The 20,734-nt window shown below is 36.6% G+C and overlaps 2 protein-coding genes and 1 pseudogene across 3 annotated transcripts; 1 reads left to right on the forward strand and 2 right to left on the reverse strand.

Moving 5' to 3' along the window:
- Window positions 1-1,557: 1,557 nt before the first annotated feature.
- LOC131788417 (sterile alpha motif domain-containing protein 3-like) lies at window positions 1,558-8,775 on the reverse strand. The gene is made up of 8 exons (XM_066167533.1): window positions 8,638-8,775; window positions 7,829-8,051; window positions 5,884-6,102; window positions 5,590-5,680; window positions 4,434-4,793; window positions 3,906-4,113; window positions 3,205-3,299; window positions 1,558-2,470 (listed from the first exon to the last, which is right to left on the reverse strand). Exons 1-8 carry the CDS (start codon window positions 8,720-8,722, stop codon window positions 2,147-2,149), a joined length of 1,605 nt encoding a protein of 534 aa, XP_066023630.1. The 5' UTR covers window positions 8,723-8,775; the 3' UTR covers window positions 1,558-2,146.
- Window positions 8,776-9,039: 264 nt separating this feature from the next.
- On the forward strand, window positions 9,040-15,470 carry LOC131788416 (uncharacterized). 2 transcript variants are annotated; one of them, XM_059105501.2, is made up of 9 exons: window positions 9,040-9,775; window positions 9,964-10,113; window positions 10,767-10,941; window positions 11,641-11,798; window positions 11,931-12,104; window positions 12,322-12,691; window positions 12,853-13,111; window positions 13,836-14,029; window positions 14,312-15,470. In XM_059105501.2, the coding sequence occupies exons 1-9, from the start codon at window positions 9,188-9,190 to the stop codon at window positions 14,731-14,733; spliced, it is 2,490 nt and encodes an 829-aa protein (XP_058961484.1). In that variant the 5' UTR covers window positions 9,040-9,187; the 3' UTR covers window positions 14,734-15,470. The 2 variants fall into 2 exon arrangements, with proteins under 2 accessions (XP_058961484.1, XP_058961485.1); XM_059105502.2 differs by having other exon boundaries at window positions 12,856-13,111.
- Window positions 15,471-18,936: 3,466 nt separating this feature from the next.
- On the reverse strand, window positions 18,937-20,569 carry LOC131790862 (G-protein coupled receptor 83-like; annotated as a pseudogene).
- Between the last annotated feature and the right edge of the window lie 165 nt (window positions 20,570-20,734).

Below are 20,734 nucleotides of genomic sequence, written 5' to 3' on the forward strand. Positions count from 1 at the left end.
CGACAGAAGACATTATGGACCTACTTAACCTCTGCCTTACATCGACTTACTTTCAGTACAACGGGAAACACTACAAGCAGTTGCACGGAACAGCTATGGGGTCGCCGGTCTCCGTTGTTGTCGCAGAAATTGTGATGCAAAACATCGAGGAACGCGCCCTTGCAACTTGCCGACAAACCATACCGCTTTGGTTACGCTACGTTGACGACACATTTACCGCCGTACACAAAGACGAAATTGACGCTTTTCACAATCACCTTAACGAACAAAACACCGACATTCAGTTTACCAGGGAGATCGAAGAAGACGGCAAGCTTCCTTTTCTCGACTGTTTGGTAAGCCGAAACAACAACGAACTACGAACAACAATATACAGAAAACCGACGCATACCGACAGACTTCTTGACGAATCATCCTACAACCCGACTTCCCACAAAGCTACGACTATCAAGACATTGACAAGACGAGCGCAACTTGTTTGCAACACACCGGACAGTTTATCTGACGAAAACAAGTACCTTGACCGCGTTTTTGACAAAAACAACTACAACACTGACTTCATTAGACGAAACACTCACAGAGTTACCGACACTACAGAAACTAACAGGGACTCCACATCTATCACGACTACAGCTGCTATACCCTACATCAAAGGCACTTCTGAGGCTATCGCGCGGATCCTACAACCTTACAACATTCGCGTAGCTCACAGGCCTATTACTACTTTACGACATTTGCTGACCAACGTTAAAGACAAAGACGAACCCAACAACAGACAGGGAGCGATTTATAAGATCGAATGCTCCGACTGCCAGGCCTCCTACATTGGTGAGACTGGTAGAAACCTTAACACGCGACTAACTGAACACAAACGAGCAACTAGAAATGGCGATGCAAACAATCACATTTCTGAACATCACCGACAAACTAATCACAGAATCGACTGGGACTCTGCTAAATGCTTAACCTACAGTACAAACTATTTTCAACGACTGACTCTGGAAAGCTGGTTCACTAACTTAGAACAGACGCCTCTCAACAGATGTCAACAATTACCAGCACCTTACAACCGACTCATTAACGACGTGAACAAACCGACAAACAGACCGACAAACAACAGACGGATCGAAACCGACCAATGACTGTTAACAACTCTACACGAGTCTTCCAGCCAATCACATCACGGCTAAACAGACCAATCACGTTCAACAGACCAGACCTTATAACATCATCGACTGACCACTACTCCTCACTTGACTCTGAAGATGACTATCGCACAGATAGTCGAAACGTCAGTCACCAACAACAGTTCTTTTCAGAACTACACACACCCGGACGATCACACTACACAAACTACTGAAGATATATATATAGAAAAAAATACCTAAAATACCTTAAATAAAGATAAGCTAGAACTAAAATATCTTATTTCAAACTTTAAAATAAAAGGAAACTTAGGATTCGACAATGAAGATATATATAGAAAAAATACCTGGATTATTTCATTCCAGAGTTGAGAAAAGGGAGTTCTTATTGTATCGATGACTTAATTTTCGAATTTACGCTACATGTGCCTTTTTAGCCAAAAATAGGGTCGGAAAGTAATAATTAACTAATCAAGTTAATCATTAGCATTCATTTACCTGACAACTGACAAATGTCCTAAAATCTAATTGAGAACTGATAAATGGCCGAAATTTTAACTGACAACTGGCATTTAAAAAAAAAGATTGAATGATAATCTAAACATTGATCACATGATGCAGGCATTCAAACAAGGGCAAAATACACTGTAAGCAATATTTTAATATATTTTACAAATCACTATCAAGCAATTGAAATCTACAGAGTAAATTACCATACATAGTCTAGAGCCATCTTTAAATAAGTGCAATTCCTTTGATGCAGGTATACCATTTCATTAATACCCCTAATCCATCTGAACAATATGCCCTACAAGGGAACAGTACTTTTTCAAATAGCTTTGGACCATTTATTGTAATTCACTCCCTAGATTTCATTTGCCCAATAATTTACGAAATAAATCAATATATTGTGTACAGGTATATGCAATTGGTTGAATATCAACCACACATGAAGTATAATTAAGTTATCATTCAATTGAAGTAATTATAAAATCACATTTTCAGATCTTTGACATAGCATCAATGTCATTTACAAAATTAATTACTGTGGATGGTAGCTTCTTCCCATCCTGAAGTTGCAATATGCACTTTTGCAAGTACAAATAGAAGTTATTGAGGCCACTTGGATAGTCATAAAGGAACACATAGTAACATGCCATCAAACAGACTGTGGCCTCCAACAGAGTGGTGTTTGTTGAGCTGCATAGCACTTGCTGATCTGCTATTATATAGATAGCGTCGGGGGAACTTAGCTGCCCTTTAAATACAATTCTTGGAAAAGGCTTGTTGGAAATCTTCACGATCTCATCAATATCTTCATCTTCCTACAAAAAAAGTAAAACTCCAGAGTCAATAATTATTGTGTTTGAAAACAATATTTGTTTTTTTAAAAAAAATACAGCTTGTCAAATTTATTGACGAGAATTTCTTGAATCTATTGCTTCTGTCAATCAATGATAATCAGTCGGTGCCTTTTATATTTTTGACTAGCTGCAATGAAAAACCAAATTATTTCCAAATGTGCAACTAATGAGTTCGCAGAATTTCGGGAACCACTATAACCAATGTGATTTCTGGCACCTCCTTTTTGACTGACAATATGATAGGTCATAATTAATGTTCGAATTATATTAGACTGCTAGCTATCATATGAATAATAATTTAGCTGTAAAATCTGTTATGTTATCTACTATGACTTTTTTTTCTTGTCACTTTGTGTGGTGCAATTTTTTTTGCCAAAAACTCGTACGTAGGGCTACCATTAAATGCTGATTATCTCAAAAAGAGTTCTGGACACCAATTTTTTCTTTTCAGATTTGAAATAAAGCATTAAATTTTACTTCGGAAAATTGTAGTTTCAAAAAAAGTTTAACATTATTTCCAAAAGTAGCCAGTCACCTTAACAAGCTGTATGTACCGATATGTTCAATAATGAAATTGTTGGAATTGAGTGGCACCCAAATCCTAAAATAATGTAATCTTGTCAATCAAATAGAGATGCTAGAACCATTAATTTTAACTATTCTTTCAGAAATAAATATAATTTGATGATACTTACAAATACGAAATGGACAAAGTCATCTGTTGAAATAAGGCCAGACTTTGGCAGAAGAAGGTATGGCAGTACTGCCATGGCCACTTCAGCTTGTTCCTCTAGAAATAATTGAAAGATTTAGATTGATTTCACTACAATTAGGGTATTTACACTGGACCAGGTTCATCAAAACTGGCTTAGTTTTAATCTTTGCACTGTTTTTTACTTAATTGTATGATGCCCTTTAATATTTGTGATCCAAAGTAATATAGAGGTTTACTGCACTGCTCTGTGTTAACACTGAATAAATTTTAGTAAAGCGACGGTATTTTTTTAAGCCTTCCGGTGCAAGAAAAAATACAGCTCAGGAGTAAGATTGTCCAGGGTAACACACAAACTAGCAGTGTAGTAAATTGTTTATAATATGATATGAAGACATCAGATACCCAAAAATTTGAAAAAAATATTAAAACGTTTGAAAGGACAGACCTTTCGAGCATGTGCTGTTGCTGCACTTGAAAATGGGTTGTAATAGACCTACTTGACTATACAAATTGCCCATTTCAGACCATGTGATGAAAAACAAAGAAACTATTCTCCAGAGACGATATTGTAAACATCACATTGTCTGAAATGGGCAATTTGCATTTGATTCTGATTAGGTCTATACACGGGAAAAGCACGAGCTCGCATGATAAGATATTGTTTTCTTTTATATTTCTTACCAATTGTTGGTTCTGATTCATCTTCGTTCATGTCATTATCATCATCCTCCAGGAGGTGCAGGAACGTTTGGATTTCTTCTTTTGATTTACTCTTATTTTTTGTCTTTCCTAGTTTTACAATCGGGTCAGTGACTTGCTGAAAATTAGACCTGAATGAATCCACCACACTTGAATTTAGACCCAAAATTCTTTCAAATTCAGCCAGTATCTAAGGAACAAAGGTTTGAATAGCATCAATAATAATTCCTATATTTCTGTTAACATATGAAGTAAGAGAGGACATTCACATCTTGCAAGCATAGGATGTCTGCATATCACCCAACACACCCAGAATTGCCCAGTTACTCAAGGCAGCAAATTGTGCTGACCTGACAGAACAACCAGACTGCCAATCACCCTAATGTGGGGGTAGTTTTATTAAACTCATCCTTCTTCTACACAACTTTCTTGTTGAAAGACACAGAGAAAACACAATTAGATTGCTCATACTCATAGTTCACAAGGACAACAATATATAGCTTAACATACCTGTTCAAACTTAAATAGAGTAGGGTAGTGTTCTTTTATTTCCTTGATGCTCATATTGTCATTCATTAGTCTCCGTCTGCTGGGGAAAGTCAGTGCCATTCGTTTGCTTATCTTTGCCCAATCTGGAGACCTTTTTTCAAATTCACTCTTCATAAAATCTTTATGTCGTTGTAGAGACACCTCATCCTCACCCTCTGGAAAGGGTGGCTCCCAGTTTATGGCTCCTCTGCGAAGCTTAGCTTTCACACACTCTTTGGAACTCTCTTTGGGCTTTCTTTTCCTGAGGATTACTTCCGGGTCATCTTTAATAGACGTTCTCTCATTACGGAACTTTTCGTATAGACTAGCGTACCAGGAATCCTGGAAATAGTATTGAAATCAATTATCTCTGATGTAATAGATGATTTGCATTTATATGACATTTCAGTACTAGAATCCTCTGCACATATATTTTTTCTTTTTCAGATTTTGAATCTCTTTTGTATCTCCTTTTTTGATCTCCTAGTATTCGCAAAAGCTACTCAAGGAGTAATAAATCAAAATAAAAAAAACTATGTGCCAGCATTCTAGTAGCTGTAGTATTATTTTCATGCCATAATTCAACAGGGTTCCCACTCTTATGAAAAAGTTAAATTCCCTGACCAAGACCAAAACCAAAACCAATTTTTCCATCACCCAATGGCACACTTCTAGTTAGTCATTGTTATGAAGGACACCAGGAATATTTGGGAAATTTCATTTGGAAACATAATCACCAAGAAGATGTTGCAAAGATGAAAGAAAAATTCCCTATTTTGATGAATTGCAAATTTCCCTGACCAAAATCAAAATTCCCCGACCTTGAAAAAAATGCCAAATTCTCTGACTTTTCTCTGACTGTGGGAGTCAATGTTCAAATTACCTTTTTATTAGATCATTGAATCAGTCAGCAATTTGGAAAACTCTGGATAGGTCATGAAAAAACATGTAATAAGCTAAAATGCAAGGTCACATATGGTTTGCATTTTTTACTAGTGAACATGATCAACCTTTAAGGCCTCGATATGAAAACTTTTTTGAGGGATATGTAGCAAACTTTTTCATGTTTTCATATAACAGCATCAGATATCAACATATCATTTGTTTCAAAACCTTAGAGTACTTATTCGGTACTTACATATCCAGTACCAATTGAGGTATCTTTCAGGAAGGGATATTTCTGGACTATTAGTTCACAAATAGATGTGAGTTGATGTTTGGTGGGATACCTACAATTCACAAACCAAAAAATAAAATGAAATGTACAATAATTAGTAACCTAATACCAGTACCTTCTTCTTCAACATAAGATCTCATTGATGAAAATACAATAAGCCAATTTTAGCATTTCCCTACACCACAATAAAATGTATTCCTGATGGCTTTTCATCAATCAAAAAGTGGTAAACATATATCAAACAAGTATACTTACAAAGTGTAGCGGGCAAAATGATCGTATATTGAGCCTATGAACTCTCTTCTAAACTTCTTATTGATGTTCTGCTTCTCCTTGCTTGCCAGTGTTCTAGTAACATCCAGTCGGAAACTGGTTGGAAGTGTTAACACTCTTGGCCAAAGCATTTTTGCATTTAGCACTATATTGTCATCAGGGCAGGGACTGCTAACTTTGTTATCAAATTCCAGCCTCTTTCTGTATGAATAGTAAAATATAGCTGTAGATAATGGATGTCCCTAAAGACAGAAAGGAATGGATCAAAATAGACTTTTTATTTAACAAACATGACATCTTGAAGCAAAACAATTATATCATTTCAATGACACCTGAACACCTTATCAATGGCTGATATGTATAATGGCATAAAACATTACTCCAAGTAAGATGGAAACAAATTCAAACAAATCAGATTGAAGTCATCTAAAAAAGTAAATCAGACTTTCATAAGATCCATTAGAATTGCTAAAATCTCTGATGATGTACATCTGGTTTGAAAGGGCATTAAACTTTTTTTTGCTAATTCTTTTATGGGTTTGTATTTAGTAAATTTATATATACTGGCAAAAACAATTCCCAGAGAATATATGTCACTCTTAACAGATTGGGGATGAGTTCCCTCAATGAGTTCAGGGGCAATTTGCATGTGCTCTTTGCGGTAGCGATCCTTCTCCGCAGCAGTAAGAACTTTAATCTTCCCTTCACTTATCAGTGTGGCCTTACTAAAATCTATTAAGATAGGTGTGATAACATTTACAGGTGATACAGAAACAACAATGTTGTCAGTTTTATATCATTGTGGAGCACTCCCATAGTATGTAAATAGCAAATACTATCAGTAATCTGGAAACTTAAATGAAGCCAATACTCTGGACCATTTACATAAGATTTAATATGTTCTTCATCCTTATGTAAAAGTTCTCTTAGTGTCAAGGCCTTAAACGATCCATTACCATAAAATTCTGCGACTATGAAATAAGGCTTCTGCATTGTGTTTACCCCAAATATAATGGGGAGATTTATGTGACAACATTTGTCCAAAAATGAAGCTTCCCTTTGAACTTCCTTAACACTAGATGACTCTAAATACTTGACTGCAACTGGTGTGGATCTAAATTTTTTTAAGCACACAGTTCCAAATCTGCCACTACTTAGGTTATCATCTGGTCCAAGATCTTCTAGCATTGTTGGTTGGATTTGCAAAAGCTCCCTAGAAGTATTATTTTTCATATTATTCCTTGCACATCCCTGGAATACACATTTAGTTGTTTTTAGTTTCTCTTTTTCCTTTCTGAAGCTCTCCACATCTCGAAGTACTTTTCTTTCATTTTCTTTTCTACTCCTATTGCTTCATGCAGATTCTGATTTTTCTGTTTTAGATCACTCATCAGCAATTCAAGTCCCGTTTTTGACTTTTGTCTTTCTTCCCTTTTCCTTTTGTTGCGAGCAAGCCTTTGTCTTCTCTTAGCCGTCAAGGAATGAGTTCTTTTCCTTTTTCTGAAATTTTAATAAGTATAAATTCATTTCTGTCCTCTTTGATGAGCGCTATTAAATATAGCACTCAAAAGAGATACTGGTAAAAGGTGCTTACAAAACACCTTACACAGCAACCATGTTGGCACAAAACAAATTTATACTGTCCTTATGTATCTTACAAAACAGTCTCTACTTACAAGCGAATGTATACTCAATTGAGTAAAGTAATGGTAAAAGGCAGTTAAACTACCTTACACAAAAGCAGAGGCTCAGCACTGATTGTAAGATCTAAGGCTATAAACCGACCGCACCTTTTATTTTTTTAAACTATTGTTTTGCAAAAATAGTTATAAAAACAAAGTTATCAAGGTTGTTGAAGCAAGTCATAGAAATAATGATCCAGTATTATAATGTAGCACAATATTATACCATAACTTAAGATTCAAACCTTGCTTTTACTTCTGTATCAGCTGGAATTCTGTCTTGTACTTCCATTTCTTCATTGGCAATTGGGGTACCCTCTTCAACTACATCAATACTCTCGGGCCTGGAGGTTTTTTTCAAAGATTCAAGTTGCTTGATAAACTTCATTCTAGGGCCGACCACAGGTATCAGTTGCACTAACGCATTCTCCGTTAAGCATTGCATTGCTTCGCCATCGATTTCGTTCTCTTATGAAAGAAAAGAGAGCAATTGGAATCAATATGAAAGAATGTGGGGTAAAGCTTGATAGTTTTGTACTTAGGTATTAGGCAAGACCTATCTATGTGTGCTTAGCACGGCATAGCATGAATGGTACCGAAGTTCCCGCCAAAACCAAGAATCTTTGCATTGGAACAAAACCAAGAATCTTTCCATTGGAAAGAGATCAACCAAATCTCCTCGTAATATTTAATCACCAAAACCCGAGTTTGATTTTTGGTTTTACTGTTCATCTGGATTCCTTATGAATTAGTTTTTTTTTATTCAAAATGGCACCGATTTGCAATACAACGGGTAATGCTCTCTAGATCCTACCAGAGTGTGTACATGGTCGTACATGGTACAGATAGCGCGAAGTTCAAGGAAAATAACCTTGGAAAATAAAGAAATCCTCACAAAAATAAACTAAAATAATACATGATTTATCGTTGTATTATATCTCTACCTAAAATTCAGATCTAAGCATGTACTGAAGGACAACAAATGAGCTTTGTACGAATAAACTTGAAATTCAGGTTAACCTAATATTGTACAAATTCTCTAGTTATAGCTTACCTTCAAAGGTAGAAGCGTGGGACGAAAACCCATTTTGTATCATCCACTGCTTAACCTCGTCCACAGACTTCGGGAAACTTGCCATCTTTTTGAAAACGCTAAAGAGCTCACTTGACTATTGCAATGCAAAGAGTTGGACTACGTGAGAGAAAGCATTCATGGAGAACAAGAGTTTTATCTCGTACATTCGCGCCCTTTTTTTTGATTGGTAGCCACTATCACATGGTCATGTTCATCACATCGAGGTTAAATTTTAGCGCCAAAACAACAGGAAACTCAAATTGGAAAATATTCATTCATACAATATATCCTAAATAAAGACGGCTAAAATAATATCTACGTTGTAATGAAATATATTATAAATATTTTTATAAGAAAAGAGTTGATTTGTCTCAAACTTTGTCCTACTACCATTCCAATCTCGTTCCCAGAGCCTGCGTTTCTACTGGTCAGCACCCAGACATTCGTTTAAGAGCCATTGAATTAGGGTCTTTCTGTGTTCTCCTTCATCAGCGCGTCGTTGTTTATCGAAGGTTTTCCGTATATCCAAATGCATAGTTGTCCATACTGTACTAGTTTTCTTGGTAGAAGCTTCAAAAAGTTATTACATCATATCAAATTTATTCACAGTCATGAACCAAACTTTAGCATCACATGCAGACAATGCGGCCAGTCATTTCGAAAATTCAATTCGTTCAAATCCCATATCCAGAGAGAAGAGAAGAAGAATGCACTGTTAAATTTTGCGAACGTAAGTGAGCAAGGCGATGAAGACGTAGAAGATGAAAACTCTGATGAAGAAGATGGAGAAGACAACGATTCAAATGAAGACACAAACTACGTCGACGATGTGACAAGATTCTTGGCACTGTTTATTTTAAAAACCAAAGAAGAAAATCAACTAAGCCAACAGACAATCAATGCTATTCTTGACAATACAGGAGACCTAGTGGACAGTAGCTTAGTGGAAATGAAAAACAAAGTGGTGGCATGCCTTCAAAGCAGTGGAATAGAAATTGCTGATGTTGAGGGCCTATCTGGAGTACTTGATGAGCCAAGTATCTACTCCCAAGCAAAACAACGTTTGCAGAATGAATACCAACAGATGAAGTACTTTGTTGAGAATTTTAACTTTGTGGTAAGTCCTTAGCTTATGTCCAGGCTTTAATAGATGTGATTAGAAGATATGGGACAAATTAATGTATTTTATCACTTGTGTTAACTTGCTTTAAAGTCATCTTAATTAGCCTTCTTATAAACACATGCATTACCAAAATAATATAAATATATTGATTATTATGCTGATATGAGTTTTAATATATATAGGAGCCACAGGAAGTCATCCTCAATCAATATGCTGAATATCGCTATCTGCAAGGCAAGCAAAAACTCTGCCTGGTCAAGGAAACATTTCATTACATCTCGATACTGAAAACCCTACAATCTTTGCTCAATCAGGCAGATGTTTTATGTGAGGTAAGCATCCTATTTGATGTATGTAGAACAGGGAATATAACAGGAACTGCAGAGATGGGTAGGGTTAGGTTTGCATTTTCTGATGTTAGCGCCCCCCCTTCCCCCCCCCACACACACACACACTTGTTAGGATGCTGTGCAGTCCCTGTATAGAGCAGCTTTCGTATGACTGTGAAAAGTTCAGTGCCGTGAACGTGTCGTGTCGTAACGTAGGATTTTAATTGGCTGGATTTTCTTTTTGCGCGATGTGATTGGCTAAGCAGTGCCGTGTCCGCGTAGTGACAGTGTCCGTGCAGTGTTTCGTGCCATGTTTCTTGCATTTGATTGGACGAGGAGTGCGTGTCTTGCAGTGACCGTGATGTTTTCTAGATTTTTAATTGGCTGACTCCTTCCCATGACATTGTTCATGCCGTGAACGTTTCACAGTCATACGAAAACTGCACTAATAGTTATATTGAAACACTTCAGTGTATGGGTTACATGTTTTTATGGAGGAACTTGGGTGTGGTGATTTGGAAAACTCTTAGTTTTTGTGACAATTTAGATATCATTTTGAAGTTGACAATATTGAATCAATACCATTATTTTACATGACAGTCCCTCTAATAACAAATTACTTGTGGCACATTTCAATAATTTGGGTACTTTTGTAGGTTATGAATGGTCATTCCTCAAATGATGGAATTCTAAGAGACTATTGTGATAGTGAACAGTACAAAATGCATGCTCTTTTTGGACAACCTGGTAATGCACTACTTCTTCATTGTTACTATGATGATTTTCAAGTAACAAACCCGCTTGGATCAAAGACAAAAAAACATAAAATAGGTATGCTTTTCAATCATGTATTTACAGGCATGTAAACTATTACGTGTTTTGTTAGGTTGCTGTTAGCATTAATAATTATCATGAACATTATTATTTATTGACTGACAATCTCCTGTTTTTGTGTGTGTGTGTGTGTGTGCTTGTTGATGGTGTGTTTGCAGATGATGAAAAAACAAACTACAACCAAACTATCCACAAGATATTAATTGCATGTTTGTCATGTTTAAACAATATCTGGCAGGGAAATTTTGAGAAATCTCTAAAAACTGATCTTTTGGGGATATCCTATTCACTTATGAATGTTTATGAGGTTTGACATGCAACATCCACCATCCTAAATTTCAATCCTGTTCAATATCAAAATATTGAATGCGTACATGCAATGAGAGTAAGTTCCCTCAAATGTGCAGTGTAAAATAAGTGCAAATGTAAGGTCTGGTTCATACGACGTGCTTCTGTTGTGCTGCACAATAGCACATTTGTGTTGACCCAAACTAAAGAAGGTTCAGCCTTGATTCATACGTCATACCTAGTATGTTGAGCCAAATACCTTAAACATAAATAGGTGGTAAAAACAGTCAGCAGAATTAAAGCAGAATTGAAAAATATCAAAGGAAAACATTGTTTGAGGTATGCATTTGGTTTGGCACAACATGTTATGACTATTGCCATTGAAATTGATTTTTTTATGAACATCAGGAGCCTTTTACTTCAATCTGGGAAATCTTAGTCCAGAATACCGTTCTGTTATCAACTCAATTCAGCTAATTGCTTTGTGCCGAGTACCGCTCATAAAAAAGTATGGAATGAATAGGATACTGCAGCCATTCATGCAAGACCTGCATCAACTAGAGGCAGTAAGTATATTGTAGCATACACTTAACTGTCACCTAAATGTAAGTTCAACCATATAAAAATAATTAAGTGCACATTGTCATTAATATTAATTTATAATTTAATTAAAAAATATGTATTTGTTTTCTTCCTAGGATAGAGGTGTAACATTTTGGATAGATGAACAAGAAAGAACATTCAGTGGTTCCATTGGACCTTATTCAAGTGACAATCTTGGGGCACATTCTCTTGGTGGTTTTCAGGAGAGCTTTTCTGGTCTAAGGATTTGTAGAATTTGTATGGCAACTAGAGAAGACACTAACACAAAGGTAGTAGTAGTAGTGTGCATGCATTTTTGGTCATTATTCAATGTGTCAAGTGTAAAAGATTATTTACCGGCATTCTAAATTTTGTTACAAATAAGTTTAGACTTTTGATCAGACCCTGTGTCAATAGTGTTAATATGAGTCTACACTTCAAAGTTCATGGACTTGAGATGAATATACTATTATACAACTCATATTGTGAATGTCACATTGATATTAGTTTACAGAAGCAGATTTTCAAATTAGAACAAGAGCAATCCATGACAGACATTGCCGGCTTGTAGAAAATGATGCAAATCTAGAAGCAACTTATGGGGTAAAAACAAGAAGTGTTCTCAACCAGTCCCGTTACTTCCACATTACTGATGGACTTGTTCTTGATGTCATGCATGACCAACTTGAGGGAGTGCTGCCCCTAGAAGTCAAGATTCTGTTACAGAAGTACATTCAAGAGGAAAATTATTTCACACTTGAAATTGTGAATGACAGATTAGAAAGATTGTGGTATCCTCAATCTGATGCTAGCAATAAACCAAGTCCTATAAAGCCGCAGTCATTGGCAAACAATTCAATGAGGATTTCACAGTCAGGTTAGGAGAATGATGTTTTGCAATGGTTGAGTTACATATTACTATTATATATTATGTTATATTTTAAAAAGAAAAAGAAATATACAAAAAATATATATAAAGGCTTTGTTGTATACTAAAAGTACATGATAATTTCATATTCTTTTTCTTTCTTTCACCAGCAGCTCGGATGTGGTGCCTGGCAAGAATGTTTCCTATACTTATAGGAGACTTGATTCCACAAAATGATGAGCACTGGGAAAACTTTTTGCGACTACTGAAAATTGAAGAAATTGTTTTTGCTCCTAAAGCAACACCACAGCTGGCTGCATATCTTGGAGTTCTCATAGAGGAGTACCTAGAGGACTATGTCAACCTCAATGACCGGCTTCCAATCCCAAAACAGCATTACATGGTGCATTACCCAAATCAAATTATCAAGTATGTCTTTTTATATTGAAATTGTAAGCATTGTACATTTTGTACTACTGGGGGTTAGGGGAAGGGTATTACCACTTTATCCACCTTTCATAACTTTACATACCCTTTCAATATATGTATTATTAGCCCACTCAGACTTCATCATGCTGATTATTTAAGTTTTCTGAAACTTGCAGTGCAGCTTATACATGGGTATATAATGCAGTATTACTTATAGTTTTATGTGATGTTTAATGAATGAGCAATAATGTCTTATCAGGTTTAGAAGCATGAGGTGCAGCCGAGTGTTTTTAGACCTCATAATTATAAGATTTTGGTTCCACTGGAGCCACCATACATGGACTTTCATACTTCAATAGATATTTGACGTCACAGGCATGTGCGAGTAGCTCTAAAAGAAACTCCCACATGCTCAATATTCTATACATGGCAATCTGGAATTTTAGGGTGTGATGAGACCTTGATGAGGCTCTAAGTCTTCATCTAAACATGGACATATACTTCCTCTCAGATAAAGTCATCTGTCTTAGTGTTCTTTATATAAAGAATACTAATGAAGGTAATTTTTTTTATATAAAGGTTCATCTAAAAGATGGACTTAAAGGGGGACATTATCGAGTATAAAGGTCCATGCATGTAATATGTATGGTGTATCCAGTTGGCCCAAAGGCTTATGAATTATTAATGAGTTTTTTAATAATATCTAGTAATCTTCCATTTACAGAAATGGTCCCCTAGTAAGAAACTGGGCCATGAGGTTCGAGGCCAAACATAACTACTTTAAAAAGCTGGTAGACAACATCAACAATTTCAAAAATATCACCTATTCCTTGGCTATGAGGCATCAAGCCCTTCAGACTTATCGAATGCAAAGTTCACAAGGCAACTATTTGAGAGTGTCTTTGGAAATTGGACCTGGTAAGGGAGCCATCATTAATTACTGGGGGGGAGGGCCAGTAAAATTTCTAAACCTTCATCCCAAGAAATCTTGTCCTCCCCAAATCAAAGCCTTGTCCCTCTCCCTAAATGCTGGTCCAAAATTTTTTGGCCCTTCCCAAATCAAAGCCCCCTAAACTTACCAGCCCTCCCCCAGTAATTAATGACCTAAGCATTAAATTAATTTAACCCCATGTTCAATGTCATTGGCTAAATCATGAGAGTTTCCTTTAATATATATATATATTTTATATAACTTTTTAGCTGTTGGAAGGGTAACAACTGTTCAAGAAGCAGGAGTAGAAGATGAGCTGCAAGAGGCAGACCCCCAAACTAAAGGCGACAGTTCACTGACACGCACATCCTGGGTTAAAGTTTATGGAACCAAATACGTAAAGGGCGATGTTATTGTAATTGACTACCACCATGGCTTTCCAATTTTGGGAAAGATCCAAAAGGTTTTGGTTGTTGAGAGACACATAGTTTGGTTTCAGTACCTTAAAATAAATGTTACTGAATTTGTCTGTCATTTAAATGCTTTTAAAGTTCAGCAACTGAACGAAATAAGATATATTAAGCAATCTGAGCTTCTAGATTATTACCCCCTTGGTCTCGTTAAGGGATTTGGTTGCTATGCCAACCAAGTCTTCGTGACATTGAAATACAGATTGGATCTTATGCAGTAATGATATTTTTGGTTACATTTTGCTATATTGATGCATGTAAATAATACAGAAAAAATCATGATAAATAGTATATTGCAGAATAGAAAGTAAAGTTTCTTAAAATGGCTGCAAAAATATAAAGAAAAATTATTAAAAAAAATAATTACTTTTGTTTCAACTATGTTGTGGTGCTATTCATGCTCCATTTTTTCTGAGTAGAATTACTCAGAAACCAACTTGGATATCATAATGCGATTGAGTAATTTAACTCAACATTTGAGTTAGATTCTCTGAATTATCAAAGAGTTATTGGGTATTTCAATGATTTATGGGTGTTTTATTCATGTACTTTGGCCATTTTAGGGATGGATCGATTTGTAAAGGTTGTTTAATATTGTTCGAATTTGTGTCAATTGCTTGTGTACTATGTCTTGTCATAGTGCACGTGTTACTTTATACTGTTACATAATGTGTAGCAAATATAGCAAAAATATCCCAGCAGAAAGCATCCTTTGCTGGTAAAGCCCATCTCAAAATCATCCCTCATCCCTGTATTCCTTATGACAGACTCAACTTTTAGTTAATTTACTCAATACCTAGTAAATAAACTCACATATTGTGAGTTATATTACTTGACAAATTTTAGTAGAAATATTTGAGTAACTTAACTCAATATATTGAGTTAATTCCTGAGTTAACTCAAATTTTGAGTTAATCTAACTCATTTTGAATTAATCTAACTCATTTAAAAAAATGCTTTTTTTGCGGTGCAAAAGTTCATTTCTGGCACGGAGAAGCTGACACAGTTGTTTGGTACAAAGACTCGAAAACGGAAATAGAAAGGTATGTCATCGTGGATTGGAAGGTTCTCGACATCTTGAACTTCTGGAAGAAGAACAAAAGTGCTTTTCGGAAATTCTCTCATCAGTGTTTAATCTACGCAAGACTTCTTCAGCTTCAGTTGACTACTTGCCACACATCCTGATCGTACCCATCAGTTCAAGAACTGGAGAAGACATCCACCTTGCGTTGTTCTGGGATTACCCAATAGAGGGTGAAGAAGCGATTGAAACTTTCAAGTGGTCTCTCACATTTCCCACACAATTCACGACCAAGAAAAGAAATATAGTCATAATACGGGCAACGGAACCCACACAAGGAGAGAGAGAAATTATTTGACTCGTTACGCTAGCGACTCTTTTCACGTGCACTTTCCGGGGAGGTTGACAAGACAGCAGCTCAACAAGGCCAGCGTTTAACTTTTCAATGCGTTCGTCGGTTGCCTTTATAGTCCCATCAATAGTGACGAGAATCACACCCAACCAGGTGATAAATTGGACAGGCTCCCAAAGGGACTTTTCCTCATTAGGAACAAATCCAGACTTGTGCAAATCTAAATGCACGACTAAACTGTTAACTTTAGTAGAAACAAAATCTGTTCCCCCTCCTAAACCGTCGTCGAGGAAAATAGCTATAGGGATGCCCTGGCTCCTCCACGATTTCTGTAATGGCTTCAAAATCGATGTGAAAATATACGGGGCTGAAGAAAGCCTGAAAGGAGCACACAGAACTGAAAATATCTTGAAACCCCGTTCCCAAAATCCCAAGCAAAAGCGAGAAATTTTCTGTGGTCCGGGAAAATTTCAATTTGGTGATAACCAGACGTAACTTCAAATTTAAACAAGTAATAATTACGATCAAATAACTGCGTAGCGACACCCAGATCTTCGCATTTAAACTTCTGCTTGTATATAAACTGGTTGACATGTCGAAGATCCAAAATGAGCCTTTGCTTTCCTGAACTACGGGTAGAAAGTGAAAGCGGGTTAATGATATTGGGCTTACAAGCATGTTCTTCAATTAGGTCCAAACGAAGTAAATCGCTGACAACTTGCTAAAGAAAAATCACTATTCTCACGAGCAGAAATATTGTTTCTCTTAGCAAAAGGCGTTGGAAGTTGGAGGAAGAGAATTTTGTAACCCTGCATAATAACATTCAGGACAAATTGCGAAACTTCCAAAGTACGCCAAAAATCCACAAATTCTTCCACGCACAGATGAATAAGGCGCAGTCGAGTGTGTCACTGATGTTCTTACCACATTTTGACGTCATCTGTGATCTATTACTGAACAGAAGCACGGCAACTTGGAATCTATTTGTTAAATATTAACCAAAACTTTATGTCATCCGATCATCCAATGGTGTCAACGGAATAAAAAAAGTAAGATTAGAAATGCCACTCAAACGATTGAACAAATTACAGTTACTGTAGCGATCTTCATGTTCATAAGCTTTTTTAGTTTTTTCGTTAAATAGTTGAAACCTGCAAAAATGCTACGAGAAATATCTGTATAGGCATCAGTGCTAAACTACTCTACCTTGATCTTCGCACAGAAACTCCAAAGTTTACAAACGACTTGACAATAATTTAGAGGTATCAAGAACTGCATCCATGAGAAGGCATTTAAGCACGCACTTCAATAGCGCTGCAATTATGAAGTGCTAAGGTAAGTTTGAGTTTAAATTGTAACTTGGACACCAAACTTTAAGTTGCCCTGGCACTTTTAGTGATCCGCGTTTTCCTTTTTAAAAAATCAGGCCATCTTCTCCGCTGAGTTGATGCAACTCTTAACTTCAGCACTTAAACTGAAACCGCACAAATAATGCGACGTAGTTTAAAAATAACAGAAATAGCAATTTTTAACTGTTCAGAACCTTTCCTGGCTATGAGTTGCAGCTTTGACTAAATCGATCTTGAGGTTTGCGTTTTCAAGTGATATTCTAAGGAGTTAAACTTATGTACAATCGTATTCCCATTGGTGAGTGGCGACTTCGCAAATAGTTGAAGCTAGTATGAAACACTTTTCAAAGTATACTATCCAATAATTTTATTGATAATAATAATGATTCTGATGATAATGATAATTATCATTATTATCATCATTATTGTTATCATTACAGGGCGATAGGATGGAAATGGAAAAGATGGTGAACAGGAAAAATTCTGTAATCTCGGTAGTAATAGGAGATTCTTTCATAGATTTTCATTACTCGAAGCCGCAAATATCTCACGGAAGGTGAGTTGATCTGAGGTCATGGAGATCTGATGGATAGGCAATGGTATGGAAGACCCGTTATCTAAGCTAAGAATGCGAACCTGTTAAGACTATAAAAATACTGATAATGATAATATTAATAATAATAAAATAATTAACATAATAGTAATCATGATGATGATGATGATAATAATAATAATAATAATAATAATAATAATAATAACAATAACAACAATAATAATATAAATGGGCAAAGGGTATGATAAGCATGGGCTTCAGCCTACCACAGGAAGTTGGACGCTCCCACCCTCCTTAGTCTGGGGTAACACCTTTAGTAAGTGCTAGCAACCCTTAACCACCCTTAGGCTTGTTAGGGTTACAACTACTTTGAGCGAATGAATCATGCCGCATCGCTCGTTGCGCGGATTAACAAGGAATACATCCCTCAACGAGGAATAATAATTTATTTAACACTTGTAGTGCACATGCTGAACTCACAAAACAGAACTATATCTATACCCCTCTAACACTGGCTTTTTTATCTTTAAACCTCTCGGTTTATTGACACGGAAGTTCTATTTTTTGCCTGCACGCAAACTACAGTAATGTTTGATTAACATATAAACTATGTAGTTTTATTATGAAGGGCATTTTGTATTTCTAGTTATACGGTACCATACACAACTATCTTACTTTACTTTCGAAGTGCTTCTTTCCCAGTCTGTCCTTTATGTATTAGCTAATTGATCTTAATTCAGTTCTAATAGGTTTCCATCCCCGTTGGACCAATGGGTGACAATGGATCCTTTTGATTTCTTGCATTTACCAGCACCATGCACTTCATTTTATTTATCAAGGACCATCACATTTCGGACTCCCAAAAGGAAGCGTTTATCTGGGATTTTTGAGGACTTGCAAAGTGCTTGGGAATGTGATATCACGCTGCATCGAGTGATGGTGCTGTTAGTCTTATTCATTAATATTATTTTTCTTCAATATTCTTATTCAATAATAAGTAATAAGTAATAATAATAATAATAATAATAAGTAATCCTATAGTGAACTACAATTCAATGAAAATTCATAGTCCTCATCATTCTGATGTAATGAGAAGCACTTGAGGACTCTCTAAATTATCTTGAAAAGTACATTTGACAGCTTTCCCTCTCACAATCTGGTATCCAAACTGATTGAACTGATGTTGACGGGAGATCGAGATTGAGCAATTTCTCGGGAACCCGCCAACTCAACATTTGTAATCAAACTTGGCTGTGACGAAGTTCTTGACTGAATTTTCTTAAAAGGGCCCCTTTTTCTTAAATAGTAAAAGATTCCTTTGACCTCTAAAGGCAATGAATAGCCAGGGATGAATTGCTGCATTGGCATGCGCAAACCAGAAAAACAGCCCAAGGACAACTATAGGAATATTCTCGTAAATGTCGCCATAAAAGATTATCATTATGTGGGCGACATGTGCAGGAAGCCAGCAAATGGCGAACACGGCAACTGCCATGAGCAACATCTTAATGATTGCATTGCGCTTCTTCTTTTGCCTGGTATACGCTTCTTGATTGACAGCTCCAGGTGGTCTTTGTTTCCACAGGAAGTATGCGCTTGACGAGTACAAGACCGCCATTATAAAAAGTGGTATTGCATAAGTGAGGACGACTTTACCGATCATATCTGCTTCCTCGAAAATTTGTGCGAGCTCTTTGTTTTCGTGCCATTCAGTGGTACACTCGGCAGATTCACCTTCTTCCTCTATCAATTTATGTTTGTGAAGTTCCCCACTGAAAAAACAAGCTTGCAAGCAACCACACGATGACCATAGAGCGCACCACCGATCGAGGTGATAACGGCCTTCTTCGGATACACACGATAGCCAAATACCGGTCAGCGGCAATGACAGTGAGAGTCCAGATGGACACACAGATGGAGACGACAGACAGGAAAGGAGTGAGTTTGCATAGGATGGACCCTACAACCCCTGATATCCAGCAGTCTCCACAGAAGAAAACTGGCAACGTGAAGGCAGTGAAAGTTTTCACATCCAGGAGATCAGCAGCAGCCGTGTTGAAGAGAAGCCAGTTAAATGCGTTCTTTCGAATGTTGTTGCGGGTGCGCACGAGATGTATGATAAGCGAGTTTGCCACCAGCGAAAAAAGACAAATAAAGGCGTATGCACCGATCATAATTATTCTATCGACCTCTTTCAAGTTTTCGCCGTGCCCATCATCGAATTCTTCTTCGCCAAGAGTGGTGTTAGAATGACTTGTATTATTCATGGCTTTCAGTTGACAACCTAGGAAAAAAAGGGATGTCTTGAATTTTGTGATCAGCTTGTTACGTAACCAATCTCATGATAATTATAATAATTAATCATAACTTATGGAAAAGAATATTCGAATGGCCCCTTAGATTGCTTTCCAATTTGGTCGAGTTGTTCCAGGTACTACCCACCCTCAGTGCTGGATGTTTTCCACAATGTGATACCCTGTATTCGCAAGTCCAGGCTGTTGCACAGCGTCCTCAATCAGCTGAATGAAATGAAGCCTATAATAAGTGGAGGTTATCGAGCAGATTATTTTTTTCCAATATATAATCTCTGGGCTAAATACAAATCTTTTTTCATAGTCCATAAAAAATTGCGAAAAACAATTTGGCAAACATCGAGCCATCCTGACCAAAGAAACTTGGCAACTAAAGCTTATTCTTACGTACAAAAAGAATGACACATCAAGTAGTGGGTTATATGCATCTGTCCATTTCCCTCAGCGTAGCTGATAGAATGATTTGGCATGGTAGATTTTCGTTCCATTTAAATGCTCAGAGCTGGATACAGTTGCATTCAATACGGCTAGTGTCCTTAGTGGTACAGCTGTGAATTTTGAGGAAATGTTTCAACTCTTTAAGTAGAACCCGGTGTCTATAATAATATTTTAATGTGCTCTTCTATGGGGGGAGG

Source organism: Pocillopora verrucosa, chromosome 1, assembly GCF_036669915.1.
Source record: "Pocillopora verrucosa isolate sample1 chromosome 1, ASM3666991v2, whole genome shotgun sequence".
Lineage (NCBI taxonomy): Eukaryota > Metazoa > Cnidaria > Anthozoa > Scleractinia > Pocilloporidae > Pocillopora > Pocillopora verrucosa.

What these genes read in the sequence shown, in the direction of transcription:
- LOC131788417 (XM_066167533.1), bottom strand. Translation starts at nt 8,722, where the DNA reads ATGGCAAGTTTCCCGAAGTCTGTGGACGAGGTTAAGCAGTGGATGATA. An exon ending in CATTTTGCCCGCTACACTTT is followed by an intron (nt 5,681 to 5,883) that starts GTAAGTATACTT and finishes TGTGAATTGTAG; the next exon opens with GTATCCCACCAAACATCAAC. An exon ending in ACTTTGTCCATTTCGTATTT is followed by an intron (nt 2,471 to 3,204) that starts GTAAGTATCATC and finishes CTTTTTTTGTAG; the next exon opens with GAAGATGAAGATATTGATGA.
- LOC131788416 (XM_059105501.2), top strand. Translation starts at nt 9,188, where the DNA reads ATGCATAGTTGTCCATACTGTACTAGTTTTCTTGGTAGAAGCTTCAAA. An exon ending in ACCTGCATCAACTAGAGGCA is followed by an intron (nt 11,799 to 11,930) that starts GTAAGTATATTG and finishes TTTTCTTCCTAG; the next exon opens with GATAGAGGTGTAACATTTTG. An exon ending in GTCTTTGGAAATTGGACCTG is followed by an intron (nt 14,030 to 14,311) that starts GTAAGGGAGCCA and finishes ATAACTTTTTAG; the next exon opens with CTGTTGGAAGGGTAACAACT.